Consider the following 22,724-nt stretch of genomic DNA (forward strand, 5'->3'; position numbering starts at 1 on the left):
ATCAATGGTCCCTCACATAACCAATTCTCTCTTCACAGATGCTGCCTGACCTGCTGGGCATTTACAACATTCACTGTTTTTATTTCAGATTCCCAGCATCAGCAAGTTGTTAGTTTTCCAGAAATAAATTGAGCTTTGAGTTTGTTCTTTCCTCCTACTCAAGCACTAAACTAGATGTTGTGCTGAATCCTCTCGAGTGGGTTTGACTGATCTGGGGGCACTGAGCCTGCTGGGATACTGTACAGACACAGAGTTAAGAGGCAGGCCTCCTGGTGTAACCAGAACTTTATCATCACTCAGCTTTTATCCGTCTCCATTCCAATGCTCACCTCTAAATTATTTTGCAGTGATTCTGACAGTTGGTGCAATTGCTTCTTTTCTTCTTCAATTGTTGTTAATGAGTTCACGGTCACCTCCAGCTCCCTATGGACAACAGCACACATCTCATTACAACTTCTACACATCAGCCTTTGCAGTCAAACAGTGCATTTTTGCACTGTCCACACTCCTCACGGCCTCAGAAAAGCAGCCAACGTAATCAAAAGGCCCACCCACCCAGTCATTCTCTTTCCCCCTTTCCACCGTGCAGAAACCCACCAGCACATACCACCTGGATCAAAGACTTCTATCTTACGGTTATGAGATGCTTAAATGGTTCCCTAGTATAATTAGATGGAAAGTTGAGTTCACAAGTATGATAAGATGGAAAGGGGGAGCTTAGGAGGGTTACTGGCGCCTAATGGTGACTCTTTTGCTTGCATCTTTGGAAACAGCTCTATTTCAACCTTTTAATATCTTTATTTTTCCCTTTCAGGGGCTGACCTGGAGTTACACACAGGCTACAGTTCATTGTGGGAATGGGACCCATTCTCGGGGTTCCACGACTGGCCATTATTCGACATGCCAAGAGTTTGGCCTGAGAGTCTCAATCGTGTTCGGAAGCCTAAGATCTCGGGGCTCTGGAGATGGGCAGGTCAAGGGTTGGTGCCACTGCAGGAGACTCGTGTGTCATCGGGGAGGCCGGAAAATCTTTCGCTGTGGGCCCAAAGACCCGAGGTCTTTGTGATCTTTGGACACAGAGCTCAAAAAAAGCGATGGAACGAACTTTTAACATTGTAAACCAGCGAGTTGTTGTTATGTCTCCCACTCGCTGTGAAAATGGGGGACACCTCCCTCTTCCTTGCCAGGGAGAGAGAGAACCTGTGGTTTGTCGAATGTCAGATGAAATGCAAAGCCTTTGGGGTAACTTCGGTCTGTGTCCTTGCTTGGTGACGGTACTGATGCACTTTTTTTGCTGGTTGGGGGAGGGGGGGTCGTTGCTTGCTGCCGCTTACGCAGGGGAGGGGGGAGCTGGGGGGGACTTTGGGGTTCTAACATTGAACTGTCATTCATTCTTTGGGGCACTTCTCTGTTTTCATGGATGTTTGCGAAGAAAAAGCATTTCAGGATGTATATTGTATACGTTTCTCTGACATTAAATTCGACCTTTGAACCTTTGAACAATCTACTTGTTCATGGCCCCGCACCTCATTGTCTGCCTGTACAGCACTTTCTCTGTCACTGTAACACTCATTCTGCATTCTGTTTTTGTTTTCCCTTGTACTACCTCAATGTACTGAGGTGACGAAATAATCAGTATGGACGGCATGTTAAACAAACCAATTTACCAACCAAACTTAGAACAGGTCAGAACCTTGCAGTAAGAACACACCACCACAATTTAGCAAATTAATGGATTTCCCAGAGAAAATTGGTCAGAGCCAGTATGATGTGGGTTTTGTTTAACAGTTTGGAATATACAGTACTTTTGGAGAGATTTACCAGAGAAGGATGTGTTTTAAACATGAGCTTTGAGAAGTGAAATCCATTGTGTGATACTACTAAAGTTCATGGAATTGGGGACAAAATTATAGCATGTTTAAGTGTTTCAGCAGTGAAAGGAAAGACAACCTGTACACTCACTTTGGAAGGGTGTTGTGTGATCACTCACCTCCACTATTCACACTCACTGTTACTAATACAGACAACATAATAGAATAGCTTGTATCTCAGTTTAATGAAGAGTCCGAGTGGGTAATGTGAACAGGACCTCCAAGTCACTTTGAGAAAAGTAGGTGCCAGGAAGTGTAGAGACAAACTTCTGAGTCCAAGGATACCACTTCCTTGATCATCAGCCCTGACATTTTTCAAACACGCAGGAACAGATCACTGATGGGGGATCCAGCAGTGATGCTGTTTAGGTGGAGACAGGTGGTGTCAGAGATGCAAATAAACAGACAATTAATTCCAGTGTCATCTTGGAGAAAGTTCCCCAATCAGCCAACAGTTTGAGTATCTGCCTGGGATGATCTGGACCCTTTTTGCACCTTTCTCCATTGTCTATACCCCACCCTATGGGTCAGTGTGAGTTGGGCAGTCACTCTTTGCTATCCACTGGGTTTCCAGCTCTCTGCTCTCAAGCTAGGTGGGGAGTATTGTCCATTTGCTGGGGGCAGGGGACAGCTATAACTGAACCAGGACAACACTGGAATTCTGCAATTCTGACCCAGAGCCTTCCAAATGACAAACCCTGAGGAAAAGGTAGTGTCATGGAGGCAAGGGATCTGCAGAAGCATGCAGACAGGTCAGAAGAGTGGGCAAAGAAGTGGCAGGTGGAATACAGTATGAGGAGTTGTGGACCTCTTGAGAGCTGGAGAGCTTCAAGCTCCGAGGTGTAAACATCACTAATAGCCTGCCCTGATTTTGGCACCACGGTAAGAATGCTCACTAACACCTCTGTTTCTTCAAGAGGCTAAAGACATTAGGCCTGTTCTCATCAGCCCTTACCAATTCCCATTGATGCCTGATATCTGGATCAATCACAGCTTGGTACAGCAGCTGCTTCTGATGGCAGTGAAGATCAATCACAGCAGCTATTACTGGGCCAAAGTGTTATTGTCTTTTTAAACATATTTTTAATGATCAGAAGATGCTGCTGAACATTAAGAACTTAAAGAACGTGCAAAGGAGATGCACTGTCTCACAGTGAGCGACCATCTTAGTTGCTACCATTGTGATTGCAAGCCCCTGTTGGACATTGTTGATGTAGAATGCTGCAAGTTTGATTCACTGATTTATTGGTGAAGGGCGGGGGTGCTGGGTGGCCTCGGTTATGACGAGGACTGGGGGAAGCTGGAGGTCTCGGTTATGACGAGGACTGGGGGAGCTGGGTCCCTCGGTCGTGATGAGGACTGGGGGAGCTGGGTCCCTCGGTTATGACGAGGACTGGGGGAAGCTGGAGGTCTCGGTTATGACGAGGACTGGGGGGAGTTCGGTCCCTCGGTTATGACGAGGATTGGGGTGAGCTGGAGGTCTCAGTTATAACGAGGACCGGGGGGAGCTGTGTCCCTCAGTTATGACGAGGACTGGGGGAGCTGGGTCCCTCGGTCGGGATGAGGACTGGGGGAGCTGGGTTCTCGGTCGTGACGAGGACTGGGGGGAGCTGGGTCCCTCAGTTATGACGAAGACTGGGGGGAGCTGGGTCCCTCGGTTTTGACGAGGACTGGGGGAGCTGGGTCCCTCGGTTTTGACGAGGACTGGGGGAGCTGGGTCCCTCGGTTATGACGAGGACTGGGGGAGCTGGGTCCCTCAGTCGTGATGAGCACTGGGGGAGCTGGGTCCCTCGGTTATGACAAGGACTCGGGGGAGCTGGGTCCCTCAGTTATGACGAGGACTGGGGGAGCTGGGTCCCTCAGTTATGACGAGGACTGGGGGAGCTGGGTCCCTCGGTTATGACAAGGACTCGGGGGAGCTGGGTCCCTCGGTTATGACGAGGACTGGGGGAGCTGGGTCCCTCGGTCGTGGTGAGGACTGGGGGAGCTGGGTCCCTCGGTTATGACGAAGACTGGGGGAGCTGGGTCCCTCGGTTATGATGAGGACTGGGGGGAGCTGGGTCCCTCGGTTATGACGAAGACTGGGGGAGCTGGGTCCCTCAGTTATGACGAGGACTGGGGGAGCTGGGTCCCTCGGTCGTGGTGAGGACTGGGGGAGCTGGGTCCCTCGGTTTTGACGAGGACTGGGGGAGCTGGGTCCCTCGGTTTTGACGAGGACTGGGGGAGCTGGGTCCCTCGGTTATGACGAGGACTGGGGGAGCTGGGTCCCTCGGTTTTGACGAGGACTGGGGGAGCTGGGTCCCTCGGTCGTGGTGAGGACTGGGGGAGCTGGGTCCCTCGGTTTTGACGAGGACTGGGGGAGCTGGGTCCCTCGGTTTTGACGAGGACTGGGGGAGCTGGGTCCCTCGGTTATGACGAGGACTGGGGGAGCTGGGTCCCTCGGTTTTGACGAGGACTGGGGGAGCTGGGTCCCTCGGTTATGACGAGGACTGGGGGAGCTGGGTCCCTCGGTTTTGACGAGGACTGGGGGAGCTGGGTCCCTCGGTCGTGGTGAGGACTGGGGGAGCTGGGTCCTTCGGTCGTGGTGAGGACTGGGGGAGCTGGGTCCCTCGGTTTTGACGAGGACTGGGGGAGCTGGGTCCCTCGGTTTTGACGAGGACTGGGGGAGCTGGGTCCCTCGGTCGTGATGAGGACTGGGGGGAGCTGGGTCCCTCGGTTTTGACGAGGACTGGGGGAGCTGGGTCCCTCGGTTATGATGAGGACTGGGGGAGCTGGGTCCCTCAGTTATGACGAAGACTGGGGGAGCTGGGTCCCTCGGTTTTGATGAGGACTGGGGGAGCTGGGTCCCTCGGTTTTGATGAGGACTGGGGGAGCTGGGTCCCTCGGTTATGATGAGGACTGGGGGGAGCTGGGTCCCTCAGTTATGACGAAGACTGGGGGAGCTGGGTCCCTCGGTTTTGACGAGGACTGGGGGGAGCTGGGTTCCTCGGTCATGATGAGGACTGGGGGGAGCTGGGTCCCTCGGTTTTGACGAGGACTGGGGGAGCTGGGTCCCTCGGTTTTGACGAGGACTCGGGGGAGCTGGGTTCCTCGGTCGTGATGAGGATTGGGGGGAGCTGGGTCCCTCGGTCGTGATGAGGATTGAGGGGAGCTGGGTTCCTCGGTCATGATGAGGATTGAGGGGAGCTGGGTCCCTCGGTCGTGATGAGGACTGGGGGGAGCTGGGTCCCTCGGTCGTGATGAGGATTGAGGGGAGCTGGGTCCCTCGGTCGTGATGAGGATTGAGGGGAGCTGGGTCCCTCGGTCGTGATGAGGATTGAGGGGAGCTGGGTCCCTCGGTTGTGATGAGGATTGAGGGGAGCTGGGTCCCTCAGTCGTGACGAGGACTGGGGGAGCTGGGTCCCTCGGTTGTGACTGGGCCTCAAGCCACAGAGTCACCTGTTTGCAGCTGCCCAGGACGGAGGTGGAATCAGGGAGCTTCACTGAAGTGCTGGAGGTGGTGTGGCACAACGTACATGCTGGAGTTGCTGCTACCCCCAGTGTCCACTCAGCAGAAGACAAGCTTTATTGTGTTCAACTGCAGACTGCTGCATGTTTCATGGACTCAGGGATCTGGACTATATTTTTTTGTGTGACTTCATTTTACTGATATCTTATATGTGCCTTGTGTTGTGTATGGCTGTTGGTAATGTGTTTTTCTCCTTGGCCCCAGAGGAACTCTGTTTTGTTTGGCTATTTCCATGTAGGGTTGAATGACAATTAAACTTGAAGTTGAACTTGCTCTACACACGACTGCAAGAAACTGCAGAGAGTTGTAAACACAGCTCAGCTCATCATGGAAAGCAGCTCCCCCCCTTCAGAGATTCTGTCTGTACTTCTTGCTGGATCAGTAAAGCAATAAATCAGGCAGAAGATGCAGAAGCCTGAAAGCAGATACCATCAGACTCGAGGACAGCTTCGACCCACTGTTAGAAAACAATTGCGTAGTACAATTAGAAGGACTATTGATCTCACAATCTACCTCGTTATGTTCCTGTGCCATACAGTATTGTCTACCTATGATGCTGCATTATCTATATAGCTGTTGTCACTTTATTCTGCATTGTTTTACATTGTCCTACCTGAATGCACGGCGTAGTGGTCTGATCTGTCTGAACATTGTGCAAGACAAGCTGTATTTTTGGTAAAGGAACATAAGAAACAGGAGCAGGAGTCGGCCACCTTGCCCGTCAGGCCTCCGGCACCATTCAATAAGGCCATAGCTGATCTGGCCGTGGACTCAGCTCCATCTGCCTGCCTTTTCCCCAGAATCCTCAATTCCCCCTCCCCCCATGCAAAAATCTATCTAACTGGGTCTTAAATATATTTACTGAGGCAGCCTCTACTGCCTCCTCGGGAGAGAAGTCCGCGGATTCACTACCCTCCGGGACAATCAGTTCCTTGTCATTTCTGTCCTATATCTACTCCCTGTGTCCCCTAGTTCTATTCTCATTTACCAGTGGAAACAACTTTCCTGCCTCTATTCCTTTCATTATTTTATGTTTCTGTAAGATCTCCTCCCATTCTTCTCGACTCTAGTAACTCAATCTCTCCTCGGATGCTAACATCCTCATCTCCAGAACCAACCTGGTGAACCTCCTCTGCACCATATCCAAAGCCAGTATATCCTTCCTCAAGTAAGGAGACCAGAACTGCACGCAGTACTCCAGAAGTGGTCTCACCAGTACCCTGTAAAGTTGCAGCATAACCTCCCTGCTCTTAAATTCAATCCCTCTAGCAACAAAGGACAACAATAATAAAGCAATTTTAATTCCAGTTCCAATCTGGAATACTGTGTGGAAATTTTGGCCACACAGTGTAATACCGTGTACCTAAGGATGTGTGGCCATGGGGAGTGTTCAGAGGAGTTTGACAGGGATGGTCGGGGCCTGATGTACATCACGGGGAGTGCCTGATGCCTGTGCCTTGGGCCTGTGCTCAGTGTAGTTCTGACAGATAAGGGGTAGGATCTCACTGAAACTCACTGGATACTGAAAGTTCTAGATCAAAGAAACGTGAGAGAAATCGTCCACTAGTAAGAAACATCGGGTCTGAGGGTTCAGCCGCAAAATAAGGTGCTGTTCCTTGAAAACTGAGATGAGGAGGAATTTCTTCAATCAGCGGGTGGAATTTTCAGGCACGGAGGGATGAGGAAGCCAAATTATTGGGTATATTTAGGGTAGAGATCAATAGGTTCTTGATTGGTAAGGAGGTCATTAAAGATAGAAGAATGAGGTTGGAAAAAAATCATCATGATTGAATGGCAGAGACTCGATGGGCTGCATGGCCGAATTCTGCTCCTTTTTCTTCTAGGGTAAGTGAAGATGGCGCGTGGCCAAGTGGTTAAGTCTTTGGTCTAGTGATCTGAAGGTCACTAGTTCGAGCCTCAGCTGAGGCAACGTGTTGTGTCCTTGAGCAAGGCACTTAACCACATATTGTTCTGCAACAACACCGGTGCCAAGCTGTATCAGCCCTAGTGCCCTTCCCTTGGATAACATCCGTGGCATGGACAGGGGAGACTTGCGGCATGGGCAACTGCCGGTCTTCCATACAACCTTGGCCAGGCCTGCGCCCTGGAAACCTTCCAAGGCGCAAATCCATGGTCTCACCAGACTAACGGATGCCTAAGTGAAGCTGGATATGTAAGGCTGGAGAATGAATTATGCCAGGATCCTCCAAACCAGTCTCTAGGGATCGGGACATGCTTTCTGAACAGACTGTGAGCATGCCAGGGTTCTGCCTGCACACAGTCGGCCATACAGAGGAGGCAATTCTCTGGAATTGTTCCAGGTTGGTAATGCTTGCTTTCCAACCAGCAGCTCTGAAGGAACATCAGATGAATTATCTATGTTTCTGAAAAATGTTCTTTGAAAACAAATTAGTTGGTAAAATAAGGACGAACCAAAATATCTTAGATGAGTTTAATGTTGGATTGGTATAAATGGGGATTTTAGTGGGACGTGACTCTCCTGTTTAACGTTGGATTGGTTGTACATGCCGAGTTCACTCAACCTATTCTCATAGTTTAATGTTGTTTAACATTGGATTGGTGTAAATGGGGAATTGGTGGTGAGATGTGACTCTTCTGTTTAACATTGGATTGGTGTAAATGGGGGTGTTAGTGGGACGTGACTCTCCTGTTTAACATTGCATTGATGTAAATGGGGAGTTGGTGGTGGGATGTGACTCTCCTGTTTAGAAACATAGAAATCCTACAGCACAATACAAGCCCTTCGGCCCACCAAGTTGTGCCGAACATGCCCCTACCTTTGAAATTACTAGGTTTACCTATAGCCCTCTATTTTTCTAAGCTCCATGTACCTATCCAAAAGTCTCTTAAAAGACCCTATCGTATCCACCTCCACCACCGTGGCCGGCAGCCCATTCCACACACTCACCACTCTCTGAGTGAAAAAAACTTACCCCTGACATCTCCTCTGTACCTACATCCCAGCACCTCTTGTGGCAACCATCTCAGCCCTGGGGAAAAGCCTCTGACTATCCACACGATCAATGCCTCTCATCATCTTATACACCTCTATCAGGTCACCTCGCATCCTCTGTCGTTCCAAGGAGAAAAGGCCGAGTTCACTCAACCTATTCTCATAGTTTAATGTTGTTTAATGTTGGATTGGTGTAAATGGGGAGTTGGTGGTGGTACGTGACTCTCCTGTTTAATGTTGGATTGGTGTTAATGGGGAGTTGGTGGTGAGATGTGACTCTCCTGTTTAACTTTGGATTGGTGCAAATGGGGGTGTTAGTGGGACGTGATTCTCCTGTTTAATGTTGGATTGGTGTAAATGGGGAGTTGGTGGTGGGATGTGACTCTCCTGTTTAACGTTGGATTAGTGTAAATGGTATGAAGTCCGTCAGGGCTGTCTCCTCTCCCCCACTCTCTTCAACGTCTTCCTGGAACGAATCATGAGTATTGCCCTTGAAGATCCTGTGGGCACAGTCAGCATCGGAGGGAGGAATATCACAAACATAAGATTTGCTGACGACATTGATGGACTTGCAGGAAAAGAGGACGAACTGGCCAACCTGGTCAGCCATCTTGACAGAGCCTCCACAAAGTTTGAAATGGAATTAAGTGCCGAGAAAACCAAGCTCATGGCAAATGCCAATGGTGGCATCACAACAGACATCTTAGTCCATGGTCAGAAACTTGAGACAGTGCAGCAGTTCAGATACCTGGGGGTAATCATCAGTGATGAAGGATCAAGACCAGAAGTCCTGGCAAGAACTGCACAGACGATGACTGCACTATCCAAACTCAAGACAATATGGAGGGACAGCAATATCACCATGAAGTACAAGATCAGACTCCTGCGTGCATTGGCATTCTCCATCTTCCTGTACGCATGTGAGACATGGACCCTCACAGCAGAGCGACAGAGGAAGATACAGGCATTGGAAATGAGATGCTGTCGCAACATCTTGGGCGTCTCATACTTGGACCACATCACAAATGAGCAGGTCCGCAAGACCATCCAGCACCACAATGGCCCCCATGAAGACCTTCTCACAACGATGAAGAAAAGACAGCTGAGATGCTATGGCCACGTAACAAGATCCAGTGGCCTTGCAAAGGCTGTTCTACAAGGAACTGTGGAGGGGAAGAGAAAGGGGTAGACAGAGGAAAAGATGGATGGACAACATTAAAGAATGGACAGGGAAAACATTTGCAGTGACCCAGGCTCTGGCACACAACCGCGACAGATGGGACAGACTGGTGCAAAGCTTGTCATGACAGAGCCTCGACAATTCCACCAGGAGTTAAGGGCGCAAGGCAAGGCAAGGCAAGGCAAGTGTAAATGGGGGTGTTGGTGGGATATGACTCTCCTGTTTAGCTGGGTGACCCAGTTGTAGTGAGTGGCTCTGGGAAGATGCAGGTTGCAGTGGTCTGAAGGGGTTGGTTTTGAGATGTTCCCATTGATACTTCGTTACCTCTTTATCTGTTCCTGCTCCAACCTCAGGTCTTGCACCATCTCCTCAATCTTGTTTTTTTCTGCCTCGAGGATGTGGTTTAGTCTCTGCAGTTCCTGTAAATGGATCAAGAGTCCCATAAACACCTTTTGCACACTGGAGCTAGCCATCAGCACAGTACCTGCTCTCACTCTCACAGTCCATCTGCACAAACAGAGCTCGCTCTAACAAAGAACATATTTCTTAAACTTTCAATAAATTTCATAGAAAACACACAAAAAGTTGTCTGGCAAGCAGAGGGGTGTGTGTATGTGTGTGTGAGAGAGAGAGACAGAGAGAGAGAGAGAGAGATGGAGAGAGAGATGGAGATGGAGACGGAGACGGAGGGAGAGACGTGTATGTGTGTGTGAGAGAGAGAGAGAGAGATGGAGATGGAGACGGAGATGGAGGGGGAGACGGAGGGGAGGGGGAGGGGTGTGTGTATGTGTGTGTGAGAGACAGACAGAGAGAGAGAGAGAAATGGAGATGGAGACGGAGACGGAGGGGGAGACGTGTATGTGTGTGTGAGAGAGAGAGATGGAGATGGAGACGGAGATGGAGGGGGAGACGTGTATGTGTGTGTGAGAGACAGACAGAGAGAGAGACGGAGACGGAGACGGAGGGGGAGACGGAGATGGAGGGGGGTGTGTGTATGTGTGTGAGAGAGAGAGACAGAGAGAGAGAGAGAGATGGAGAGAGAGATGGAGATGGAGACGGAGACGGAGGGAGAGACGTGTATGTGTGTGTGAGAGAGAGAGAGAGAGATGGAGATGGAGACGGAGATGGAGGGGGAGACGGAGGGGAGGGGGAGGGGTGTGTGTATGTGTGTGTGAGACACAGACAGAGAGAGAGAGAGAGATGGAGATGGAGACGGAGACGGAGGGGGAGACGTGTATGTGTGTGTGAGAGACAGACAGAGAGAGAGACGGAGACGGAGACGGAGACGGAGGGGGAGACGGAGACGGAGGGGGAGACGGAGATGGAGGGGGAGACGTGTATGTGTGTGTGAGAGAGAGAGATGGAGATGGAGACGGAGACGGAGGGGGAGACGTGTATGTGTGTGTGAGAGAGAGAGAGAGAGATGGAGATGGAGACGGAGATGGAGGGGGAGACGGAGGGGGAGACGGAGGGGAGGGGGAGGGGTGTGTGTATGTGTGTGTGAGAGACAGAGAGAGAGAGAGAGAGAGATGGAGATGGAGACGGAGACGGAGGGGGAGACGTGTATGTGTGTGTGAGAGACAGACGGAGACGGAGACGGAGACGGAGGGGGAGACGGAGACGGAGGGGGAGACGTGTATGTGTGTGTGAGAGAGAGAGATGGAGATGGAGACGGAGACGGAGATGGAGGGGGAGACAGAGGGGGAGACGGAGGGGAGGGGGAGGGGTGTGTGTATGTGTGTGTGAGAGACAGACAGAGATGGAGACGGAGATGGAGGGGGAGACGGAGGGGGAGACGGAGACGGAGGGAGAGACGTGTATGTGTGTGTGAGAGAGAGAGAGAGAGAGAGATGGAGATGGAGACGGAGATGGAGGGGGAGACAGAGGGGGAGACGGAGGGGAGGGGGAGGGGTGTGTGTATGTGTGTGTGAGAGACAGACAGAGATGGAGACGGAGACGGAGGGGGAGACGTGTATGTGTGTGTGAGAGACAGACAGAGAGAGAGACGGAGACGGAGACGGAGACGGAGGGGGAGACGTGTATGTGTGTGTGAGAGAGAGAGATGGAGATGGAGACGGAGACGGAGGGGGAGACGTGTATGTGTGTGTGAGAGAGAGAGAGAGAGAGAGATGGAGATGGAGACGGAGATGGAGGGGGAGACAGAGGGGGAGACGGAGGGGAGGGGGAGGGGTGTGTGTATGTGTGTGTGAGAGACAGACAGAGATGGAGACGGAGACGGAGGGGGAGACGTGTATGTGTGTGTGAGAGACAGACAGAGAGAGAGACGGAGACGGAGACGGAGACGGAGGGGGAGACGTGTATGTGTGTGTGAGAGAGAGAGATGGAGATGGAGACGGAGACGGAGGGGGAGACGTGTATGTGTGTGTGAGAGAGAGAGAGAGAGAGATGGAGATGGAGACGGAGATGGAGGGGGAGACGGAGGGGGAGACGTGTATGTGTGTGTGAGAGAGAGAGAGAGAGAGATGGAGATGGAGACGGAGATGGAGGGGGAGACGGAGGGGGAGACGGAGGGGAGGGGGAGGGGTGTGTGTATGTGTGTGTGAGAGACAGACAGAGAGAGAGAGAGAGACGGAGACGGAGGGGGAGACGTGTATGTGTGTGTGAGAGAGAGAGAGAGAGAGATGGAGATGGAGACGGAGATGGAGGGGGAGACGGAGGGGAGGGGGAGGGGAAGAAGGAGAGGAAACAAATAAATTTTATCAAGGCCCTCACCTCTTTCTGTTCCCGCTGCAGACACAGTTCTTCAGTCTCCTCCATTAGTTTGTCTGTGAATCACATTCGCACAGCCCCAGTTAATTAAATGCTGCTAATGGTCAGTCCAAGGCCTGTCCCACCTCCTTGCATTACCCACTGTCAGTATCAGCAGTGTGAACTTAAACAAAGGTAACAAACGGGGGTACGGTTGTACATAACTGGACTAGGAATACCATTTAAATCTCACCAGGGTGGTTTGAATCTGCATATAAAATAGTCAGTGCTGAGGTTGTGACACTGTGCTCGGTAAATGCCCCTTTAGTGACAGAAAGCTCCAGACGGTGATCTGACACTGTTGTCCCATTATACCTGAGTCCCCTCAGACCCAACATCCTACGACACTGGGGTGGCCCAACAAACCTGAACTAGCTGAAAGTCGAGAATCATCCATTCAGGAAGGCAGAAGCCCATGTGCCAATTCAGAGGCAGCTTCAAATTCCGGGGTGCTGACATCAGATGACCTTCCTGGAGCCAGCACATAGAGGCGATCACAAGGAAGGCGTGCCAGCACCTCTGCTTTCTGAGCATCTAGAGGAGATTTGGTATGTCAGCAAATACCCTAACTAACTTCTCCAGATGTACTGTTGGAAATATCCTGACTGGATGCATCATGGCCTGCTGTGACATTCTAACACACAGGAACACAAGAAGGTACAGAGAGTAGTGGACACAACATGGTCCATCACAGACACAGCTCTCCCCATCTACAGAGGGCACTGACTCACAAAGGTGGTACTTATCTAAGCTCAAAATTCAAAGTACACTTACTATCAATGTATGTATACAGTACATGAGAAATTCTGCAGATACTGGAAATTCAAAGCAATAGCAGGCAGCAAGGCAGCACCTCTGGAAGTGAACAAATAGTCAAACGTTTTGGGCTGAGACCCTTCTTCTGGACTTAGAAGGGAGGGGGACGATGCCAGAATAAAAAGGAGGAGGAAGGGGAAGGAGATGATCTGAAAGGTGATAGGCGAAGCCAGGTGGGTGGAAAGATCAAGGGCTAGAGAAGGAGGAATCTGATAGGAGAGGAGATGGACCACAGGAGAAAAGGGAAGGAAGAGGGGACCCAAGCGGAAGCAATAGGCAGGTGTAAGACAGAAAAAAGTGTGGGGGGGGGGAATTTGTTTACCAGAAAGAGAAACTGATATTCATGCCATCAGGTTGGAGGATACCCAGACAGAAAAGAAGATTTGCTCTTCCATCTCGAGGGTGGTCTCACCGTGGTAGAAAAGGAGGCCATGGATCATCAAGTTAGAATGGGAATTGGAATCGGAATTGAAATGTTTGGGCACTGGGAAATCTCACTTGTGACAGATGGTCCAGAGGTGCTCGATGAAGCAGGTCCCTCAATTTATGACGGGTCTCACTGATGTAGAGAGGCTGCATCAGGAGCACCGGATATGATAGATGACCCCAGCAGATTCACAGGTGAAGTGTTGCCTCACCTGGAAGGACTGTCTGGAGTCCTGAGTGGAGGTGTATGGGCAGGTGTACCACTTGGGCCACTTGCAGGGATATATGCTGAGAGGGAGATTAGTGGAGAGGGAGAGGTAGACAACTGAGAAAAAGGAATAGCATTTTTACAGGTGATAGAGAGGGAAGAGGTATAGTTGAGATAAACTTAAAGATAAACGTGGGAATCAGTAGGTTTATAGAAAATGTTGGTTCACAGTTTGTCTCCAGAAATGGAGAAAGAAAGATTGAGAGAGGGGAGGGAGGTGTTAGAGATGGACCAACTGAATTTAAGGGCAGGGTGGAAGTTAGAGGCAAAATTGATAGAATTAACGAGGAGTGCATGAAGCAGCACCAACACAGCGGAGAAAGAGTTGGGGAGTATCACTGGGGAGGACTTCGATCATGGACTGTTCTATGTAGCTGGAGCCCATGCTAGTGCCCATGGCTCCCCCTCAAATTTGGAGAAAGTGTGAGGGGCCAAAGGGAAAGTTGTTGAGGGTGAGGGCCAGTTCTGCCAGACAGACAGAGGAGGGTGGTGGTGGAGGGGAATTGGCTGGTTCTTTCGGCAAGAAAGAAGTGGAGGGGTTTGAGGCTTCCTTGAAGTGTATAGGGACTGAACATCCATGGTGAAGATGAGGTGGTCAGGGCCAGGGAATTGAAAGTTACGGAGGAGATTGAGGGCATGAGAAGTGTCATGGATGTGGGTGGGAAGGGACTGAACCAAGGGGGATAGAATGGAATTGAAGTATGAGGACACAATACGGTATACAACCTTGAGATATGCCTCCTTGCAGGCAGCCACAAAACAGAGAAACACTATGGAACCGTTTAAAGATAAACCCCGCTCAACAAGACCATCAAACGTGTAAGAAAAGAATAAATCACACAAACAAAAATCAAACAAATAACACAAAGAACATTAAACATCAAATCACAGATCATCAAGGTTAAGTATCATCCAGATGATGCCCTCTTCTGCCTGCTACCATACAGGAGACTTAAGTCCCACATACCAGGTTCAACTAACAGCTACTTTCCTTCAAGCATTAGGATCTTGAACTGTCCAGCAGAACCCTAAACCTGCCTCAGTAATGGAAAACTACAGACCCCCCCCACTTTCACTACCATCGACTTGTCTCTGACTGTGTCCTGGTTTGCATTCTGGCCTTGCTTTTGTACAATCTTTCCTTCCCCTCTCTTCACAGTCTTGTATAATTTATGTATACAGTAATTTATTCTGTGCGTTGTCTCAACCCAGCTCATCGTGATGCTACTGCAAGCAAGTTTTTCATTGTACCTGCGCCTCACGGTACCTCTGCGGATGACAATAAATGAGATGACCTGGGGGTTGGGGGATTGCTGTGAAGATGATCTGCCTGATGATCTCCTAAATGAAGATGACCTGTGGGTTGGGGGATTGCCGTGAAGATGATCTGTCTGATGATCTCCTAAAGATCCCTGAAGGGCTGAGTTAACAATGGTACACAACAAGTTTGCAACAATGGCAGTTTCTCTCACAATGGTAAATCTCTGTCACACTGACTGAGAACCAACTCTCAGCCCTTGAGAACACAACTTCACCCTGAAGTTGCTCCATAGGTAGGTAAATTTGCAGAGCTAACCACCCCACGACTGATGTCCCCTTGGTCTGATCCATGTAGCTGTTCATCCCCTGGTCTTACTCTTAATTTCCTGAAGGGCAGGCGTATCGGTGGATATCAAAGCATATCTGTGGATATCAAAAGGTTTCGGTGGATATCAAAGGATATGAAAGGATAGTGAATATTAGAGGTTATCGATAGATATTAAAGGACAACTGTAGGTATTAAGGATGTTGGCCAGTCTGGGGCCACTGGCCTCAGGGAAAGGGATGTTAGTCAAACGTGGTGCATGTGAACCATGCTGCTGGATGGGGTGAGAGAATCAAAGGTGGCTTCACCTCACTTTCCAGTGTCACAGAGCAGGGCCCTGTGACTCTGCTTCTAGGCTGGTCTGAGAACGGAACATCAGAGGCAAGGGTCGTGAGGAGGCAGGTTTGGCACCCAGGACTGCTGGTGACTGGCAGCTCGAATAGGCAAGGATAACCGGGTGGGGAAGAGCTCTACTGCAGGTTAGCATTCAGGGTGGGGAGGGGTAGGTCCGGCTGGTCACAGGGACAAATCGACAGCTGGGGCAGCATTGCAAAGCAGAACGTGCAATGAGGTGAGAGAGGGGCCTCAGAGGAGGGGAAAGAGGAATCATGGGAAGAGAATGTATATCAGTCAGTCTGCAGAGGGCACCTAAACTGATGGGGGGGCAGTGAAGACGGTTATCTGATGTTACAACAGGATTGAAATTAATTGGGAATGTGGGCCAAACAAAGGCAGATGGAAATTAACTCGGTGAGAACTGATGATTTTGGGAAGTTATGCTAGGACAAGATATACACAGGGAACAACAGGGCTCTGTGGGGAGTGCTGTAGAACAGAGAGACCTCAAGCATATAGTCCTCTGAAAGTGGTGGGCGCAGACAGGTACGCTTGTCTTCACTGGCTGAGGCATCGAGTATAGGAGTCAGTGGTACACGTAAGTAAAACCACACGTGGAGGACTGTTTCAGTTCTGGTCACCCAGGTTGGCATTACTGTGGAAAGGATACAGAAAAGATTCACAAGGATGGCAGCAAGACTGGAGGACGGTGAATTACAGGGAGAGACTGGATAGGCTGGGACGGTGAATTACAAGGAGAGACTGGATAGGCTGGGACGGTGAATTACAGGGAGAGACTGGATAGGCTGGGACGGTGAATTACAAGGAGAGACTGGATAGGCTGGGACTGTGAATTACAAGGAGAGACTGGATAGGCTGGGACGGTGAATTACAAGCAGAGACTGGATAGGCTGGGACGGTGAATTACAAGGAGAGACTGGATAGGCTGGGACGGTTAATTACAGGGAGAGACTGGATAGGCTGGGACGGTGAATTACAAGGAGAGACTGGATAGGGTGGGACGGTGAATTACAAGGAGAGACGGGATAGGCCGGGACTGTGAATTACAAGGAGAGACTGGATAGGCCGGGACGGTGAATTAAAAGGAGAGACTGGATAGGCCGGGACGGTGAATTACAAGGAGAGACTGGATAGGCCGGGACGGTGAATTACAAGGAGAGACTGGATAGGCTGGGACTGTGAATTACAGGGAGAGACTGGATAGGCTGGGACGGTGAATTACAGGGAGAGACTGGATAGGCTGGGACGGTGAATTACAGGGAGAGACTGGATAGGCTGAGACGGTGAATTACAGGGAGAGACTGGATAGGCTGGGACGGTGAATTACAGGGAGAGACTGGATAGGCTGGGACGGTGAGTTACAAGGAGAGACTGGATAGGCTGGGACGGTGAATTACAGGGAGAGACTGGATAGGCTGGGACGGTGAGTTACAAGGAGAGGCTGGATAGGCTGGGAATGTGAATTACAGGGAGAGACTGGATAGGCTGGGACGGTGAATTACAAGGAGAGACTGGATAGGCTGGGACGGTGAATTACAGGGAGAGACTGGATAGGCTGGGACGGTGAGTTACAAGGAGAGGCTGGATAGGCTGGGAATGTGAATTACAGGGAGAGACTGGATAGGCTGGGACGGTGAATTACAAGGAGAGAGTGGATAGGCTGGGACTATGAATTACAGGGAGAGACTGGATAGGCTGGGACGGTGAATTACAAGGAGAGAGTGGATAGGCTGGGACGGTGAATTACAAGGAGAGACTGGATAGGCTGGGACGGTGAATTACAAGGAGAGACTGGATAGGCCGGGACGGTGAATTAAAAGGAGAGACTGGATAGGCTGGGACGGTGAATTACAAGGAGAGACTGGATAGGCTGGGACAGTGAATTACAAGGAGAGACCGGATAGGCTGGGACGGTGAATTACAGGGAGAGACTGGATAGGCTGGGACGGTGATTTACAAGGAGAGACTGGATAGGCTGGGACGGTGAATTACAAGGAGAGATAGGATAGGCTGGGACGGTGAACTACAAGGAGAGGCTGGATAGGCTGGGACGGTGAATTACAAGGAGAGGCTGGATAGGCTGGGACGGTGAATTACAGGGAGAGACTGGATAGGCTGGGACGGTGAATTACAAGCAGAGACTGGATAGGCTGGGACGGTGAATTACAGGGAGAGACTGGATAGGCTGGGACGGTGAATTACAAGGAGAGACTGGATGGGCTGGGACGGTGAATTACAAGGAGAGACTGGATAGGCTGGGACGGTGAATTACAAGGAGAGACTGGATAGGCTGGGACGGTGAATTACAAGGAGAGAGTGGATAGGCTGGGACGGTGAATTACAAGGAGAGACTGGATAGGCTGGGACGGTGAATTGCAAGGAGAGACTGGATAGGCTGGGACGGTGAATTACAGGGAGAGACTGGATAGGCTGGGACGGTGAATTACAAGGAGAGACTGGATAGGCTGGGACGGTGAATTACAATGAGAGACTGGATAGGCTGGGACTGTGAATTACAAGGAGAGACTGGATAGGCTGGGACGGTGAATTACAAGGAGAGACTGGATAGGCTGGGACAGTGAATTACAAGGAGAGACTGGATAGGCTGGGACGGTGAATTACAAGGAGAGGCTGGATAGGCTGGGACGGTGAATTACAAGGAGAGACTGGATAGGCTGGGACGGTGAATTACAAGGAGAGACTGGATAGGCTGGGACGGTGAATTACAAGGAGAGACAGGATAGGCTGGGAATGTGAATTACAAGGAGAGGCTGGATAGGCTGGGACGGTGAATTACAAGGAGAGACTGGATAGGCTGGGACGGTGAATTACAGGGAGAGACTGGATAGGCTGGGACGGTGAATTACATGGAGAGACTGGATAGGCTGGGACGGTGAATTACAAGGAGAGACTGGATAGGCTGGGACGGTGAATTACAAGGAGAGACTGGATAGGCTGGGACGGTGAATTACAAGGAGAGACTGGATAGGCTGGGACGGTGAATTACAAGCAGAGACTGGATAGGCTGGGACGGTGAATTACAAGGGACGGTGAATTACAAGGAGAGGCTGGATAGGCTGGGACGGTGAATTACAAGGAGAGACTGGATAGGCTGGGACGGTGAATTACAAGGAGAGACTGGATAGGCTGGGATGGTGAATTACAAGGAGAGACTGGATAGGCTGGGACGGTGAATTACAAGGAGAGACTGGATAGGCTGGGACGGTGAATTACAAGGGACGGTGAATTACAAGGAGAGGCTGGATAGGCCGGGACGGTGAATTACAAGGAGAGGCTGGATAAGCTGGGACTGTGAATTACAAGGAGAGACAGGATAGGCTGGGACGGTGAATTACAAGCAGAGACTGGATAGGCTGGGACGGTGAATTACAAGGAGAGACTGGATAGGCTGGGACGGTGAATTACAGGGAGAGACTGGATAGGCTGGGACGGTGAATTACAGGGAGAGACTGGATAGGCTGGGACGGTGAATTACAGGGAGAGACTGGATAGGCTGGGACGGTGAATTACAGGGAGAGACTGGATAGGCTGGGACGGTGAATTACAGGGAGAGACTGGATAGGCTGGGACGGTGAATTACAGGGAGAGACTGGATAGGCTGGGACTGTGAATTGCAAGGAGAGACTGGATAGGCTGGGACGGTGAATTACAGGGAGAGACTGGATAGGCTGGGACGGTGAATTACAAGGAGAGACTGGATAGGCTGGGACTGTGAATTACAGGGAGAGACTGGATAGGCTGGGACGGTGAATTACAAGGAGAGACTGGATAGGCTGGGACGGTGAATTACAAGGAGAGACTGGATAGGCTGGGACTGTGAATTACAGGGAGAGACTGGATAGGCTGGGACTGTGAATTACAGGGAGAGACTGGATAGGCTGGGACGGTGAATTACAAGGAGAGACTGGATAGGCTGGGACGGTGAATTACACTTGGGTGGGGTTGGAGTCAACGGGGAGACGGGAAACCAGGTGGGATATTGGGGTGAAACAGCCAGGACCCAGGGTTAGAGAGCGACATTCACGGGGCAGCTAGCTCCATACTCTACAATAGACCCAGTTCCCAGGGCAGGGCACCGCACGACCCCGGATTAAACTCAGCAATAGAAACAGATCCCTGGGAAGAAGCTGATCCTGGCTTGCAGTGACTGACTGTGATCCATTGCATCTTTTCAGATCAGGTAACCCCGTGGATCACAACTTCTGCTGATCCTAACTCATAGAGCCATGGTCAGCAGGTCTGCAGATGACACGAGGAGCACTGTCTGAGGCTAAAGCAGGATATGGATCAACAGGAAAGTTGGGCAGAGGAATTTAATGCTGACAATTGCAAGGTGCTGCACTTTGGAAGGTTAGACAAGGGGCATTCGGGAACTCCATATTCCCTGGAGGTGGTGGCACAGTTAGACAGGGTGGTGGAGAATATGAATGGGAAGCTGCCTTGATTGAGAACGCAAGAACAGGGACGTCACTTAGATTTTTATAAAACACTGGTGAGGCAATATTTGGAGTATTGTGTGCAGTTCTGATCGCACACAATGTGAAGAATGTGGTTATGCTGGAGGTAGTGCGGAGGAAATGACCCGCGATTGCCTTAAACAAAGGACTTTAGTTATGGGCAGAGATTTGATAGACTTCCTACACCTGATGGGAAATCTGACAGAGGGATACAACGTTATAAGGTTGGTGAATCAGGTAGTCAGATTCTTTTTTTCCATGATAAGCTGTCCGAAAGAAGAGGGTGTGGTGTAAAGTGAGAGATATTCTTAGAGGGGTTCTGAAGGGGAGGTTTTGCATCCAGTGGGTAGCTGGCGTCTGATTCTCACAGAAGCTCAGACAAGCACTCGAAATGCACGGCACGGAGGACAAAGAACCCAGTGGGATTAGTGTAAGTGTACAATGGTCAGCAGGGACAAGAACCCAGTGGGATTAGTGTAACTGCAGGGACACGGTGAGCCAAAGAGCTGGTTTCTATCTTCTGCAGCTCTGACCCAGGTACTCCTGCTTCTCCTTGGCCAGCTGCAAGCCTTGGGCTTCCAGGCTTCCAATCATCGCTTCTCCAAGCTGAGCATTCTGCCATGTCCTGCGGAGGGAAGAGCAAGGTATGGGTCACTGTGATGGATTGGTCCCGTACCATACAAATCCCAAGTCTTCTCAGTCTCATGTCATCCTGGTCCACCTCATACCACCCCAGTCAATCCCAGTCCACCCCACACCGTCCCAGTCCACCCCACACCGTCCCAGTCCACCCCACACCATCCCAGTCCATCCCACACCGTCCCAGCCACCCCACACTGTCCCAGTCCACCCCACACAATCCCAGTCCACCCCACACAATCCCAGTCCGCCCCACACAGTCCCAGTCCGCCCCACACAATTCCAGTCCATCCCAGTCAATCCCACACAATTCCAGTCCATCCCAGTCAATCCCACACTGTTCCAGTTCACCACATACCAGATCCTGCTCGCTGTCAGATACTGCACCAGTTCCCACCTACCCTCTGCCTGTCTCTCTGACAAATTTATGAAATGAAAAGCTCAGTTAAAATTAATGTTGACTGTTTAAATGCTGACACCACAAAGTTGTACAAGGAAGATAAGTATATACTGTAGCAGAAAAATTTGCAATATTTTGTGCCCATCTTCATGGCAGACAGAAAACCTTGTAGAATTAACAGAGGACCAGAGGTGAACAAGGGCTCAGGTGTGATACAACAGCAGGCTGGAGAGATTAGTGGGATGGGAAAGTGATAAATCCCCAGGGCCCAGTGACCTGCATCCTCAGATATTGACAGCAAAGCTTGACAGCTTCCAAAATTGACAAGCTCTCCTCTACAATCACTCTGAGCACCGGTGCCCCACAAGGCTGTGTACTCAGCCCCCTGCTGTACTCACTGTACACCCATGATTGTGTAGTCAAGTTTCCATCAAACTCAATATATAAGTTTGCTGATGACACAACAATTGTAGGCCGTATCTCGGGTAATGATGAGTTTGAGTACAGAGAGGAAATTAAGAACCTGGTGCCTGGTGTGAAGACAATAACCTATCCCTCAACGTCAGCAAGACGAAGGAATTGGTTGTTGACTTCAGAAGGAGTAGTGGACCGCATGACCCAATTTACATCGGTGGTGCGCAAGTGGAACAGGTCAAAAGCTTTAAGTTCCTCGGAGTCAATATCACAAATGACCTGACTTGGTCCAACCAAGCAGAGTCCACTGCCAAGAAGGCCCACCAGCGCCTTTACTTCCTGAGAAAACTAAAGAAATTTGGCCTGTCCCCTAAAACCCTCACTAATTTTTATAGATGCACCGTAGAAAGCATTCTTCTAGGGTGCATCACAACCTGGTATGGAAGTTGTCCTGTCCAACACCGGAAGAAGCTGCAGAAGATCGTGAACATGGCGCAGCACATCACACAAACCAATCTTCCGTCCGTGGACTCACTCTACACCGCACGCTGTTGGAGCAGTACTGCCAGGATAATCAAGGACACAACCCACCCAGCCAACACACTTTTCGTCCCTCTTCCCTCCAGGAGAAGGCTCAGGAGCTTGAAGACTCGTACGGCCAGATTTGGGAACAGCTTCTTTGGGAACTGCTGAACAGATCCTGACCCAGATCTGGGCCGTACCCTCCAAATATCCGGACCTGCCTCTCGGTTTTTTTGCACTACCTTGCTTCCTATTTTTCTATTTTCTATTTATGATTTATAATTTAAATTTTTAATATTTACTAACTTTAACTATTTTTAATATCTTTAATATTTAATATTTGTAATCCAGGGAGTGTAAAGCGCAGAATCAAATATCATTGTGATGATTGTACGTTCTAGTACCAATTGTTTGGCGACAATAAAGTATAAAGTATAAAAGTAAATTCCCTAAATTCTGGAAAGGTACCCACAAAGTGGAAGGCGGCAAATGTAAGCCCACTATTTAAGAAAGGAAG

The 22,724-nt window shown here is 50.2% G+C and overlaps 1 protein-coding gene across 4 annotated transcripts in view; it reads right to left on the reverse strand.

The window, feature by feature from the left end:
- The window catches only part of plekhd1 (pleckstrin homology domain containing, family D (with coiled-coil domains) member 1), a 311,066-nt gene that overhangs the window by 88,219 nt on the left and 200,123 nt on the right, over positions 1-22,724 (reverse strand). For all 4 annotated transcript variants that reach the window (XM_063053877.1, XM_063053869.1, XM_063053854.1 and 1 more), the window contains exons 5-8: positions 20,766-20,857; positions 12,267-12,319; positions 9,858-9,952; positions 330-423 (exon numbers count right to left, since the gene is read on the reverse strand). In XM_063053877.1, coding sequence (XP_062909947.1) covers positions 330-423; positions 9,858-9,952; positions 12,267-12,319; positions 20,766-20,857 — 334 coding nt within the window. The remainder of the gene's footprint in view (positions 1-329; positions 424-9,857; positions 9,953-12,266; positions 12,320-20,765; positions 20,858-22,724) is intronic.

Source organism: Mobula hypostoma, chromosome 1 (assembly GCF_963921235.1).
Source record: "Mobula hypostoma chromosome 1, sMobHyp1.1, whole genome shotgun sequence".
NCBI classification, from domain to species: domain Eukaryota; kingdom Metazoa; phylum Chordata; class Chondrichthyes; order Myliobatiformes; family Myliobatidae; genus Mobula; species Mobula hypostoma.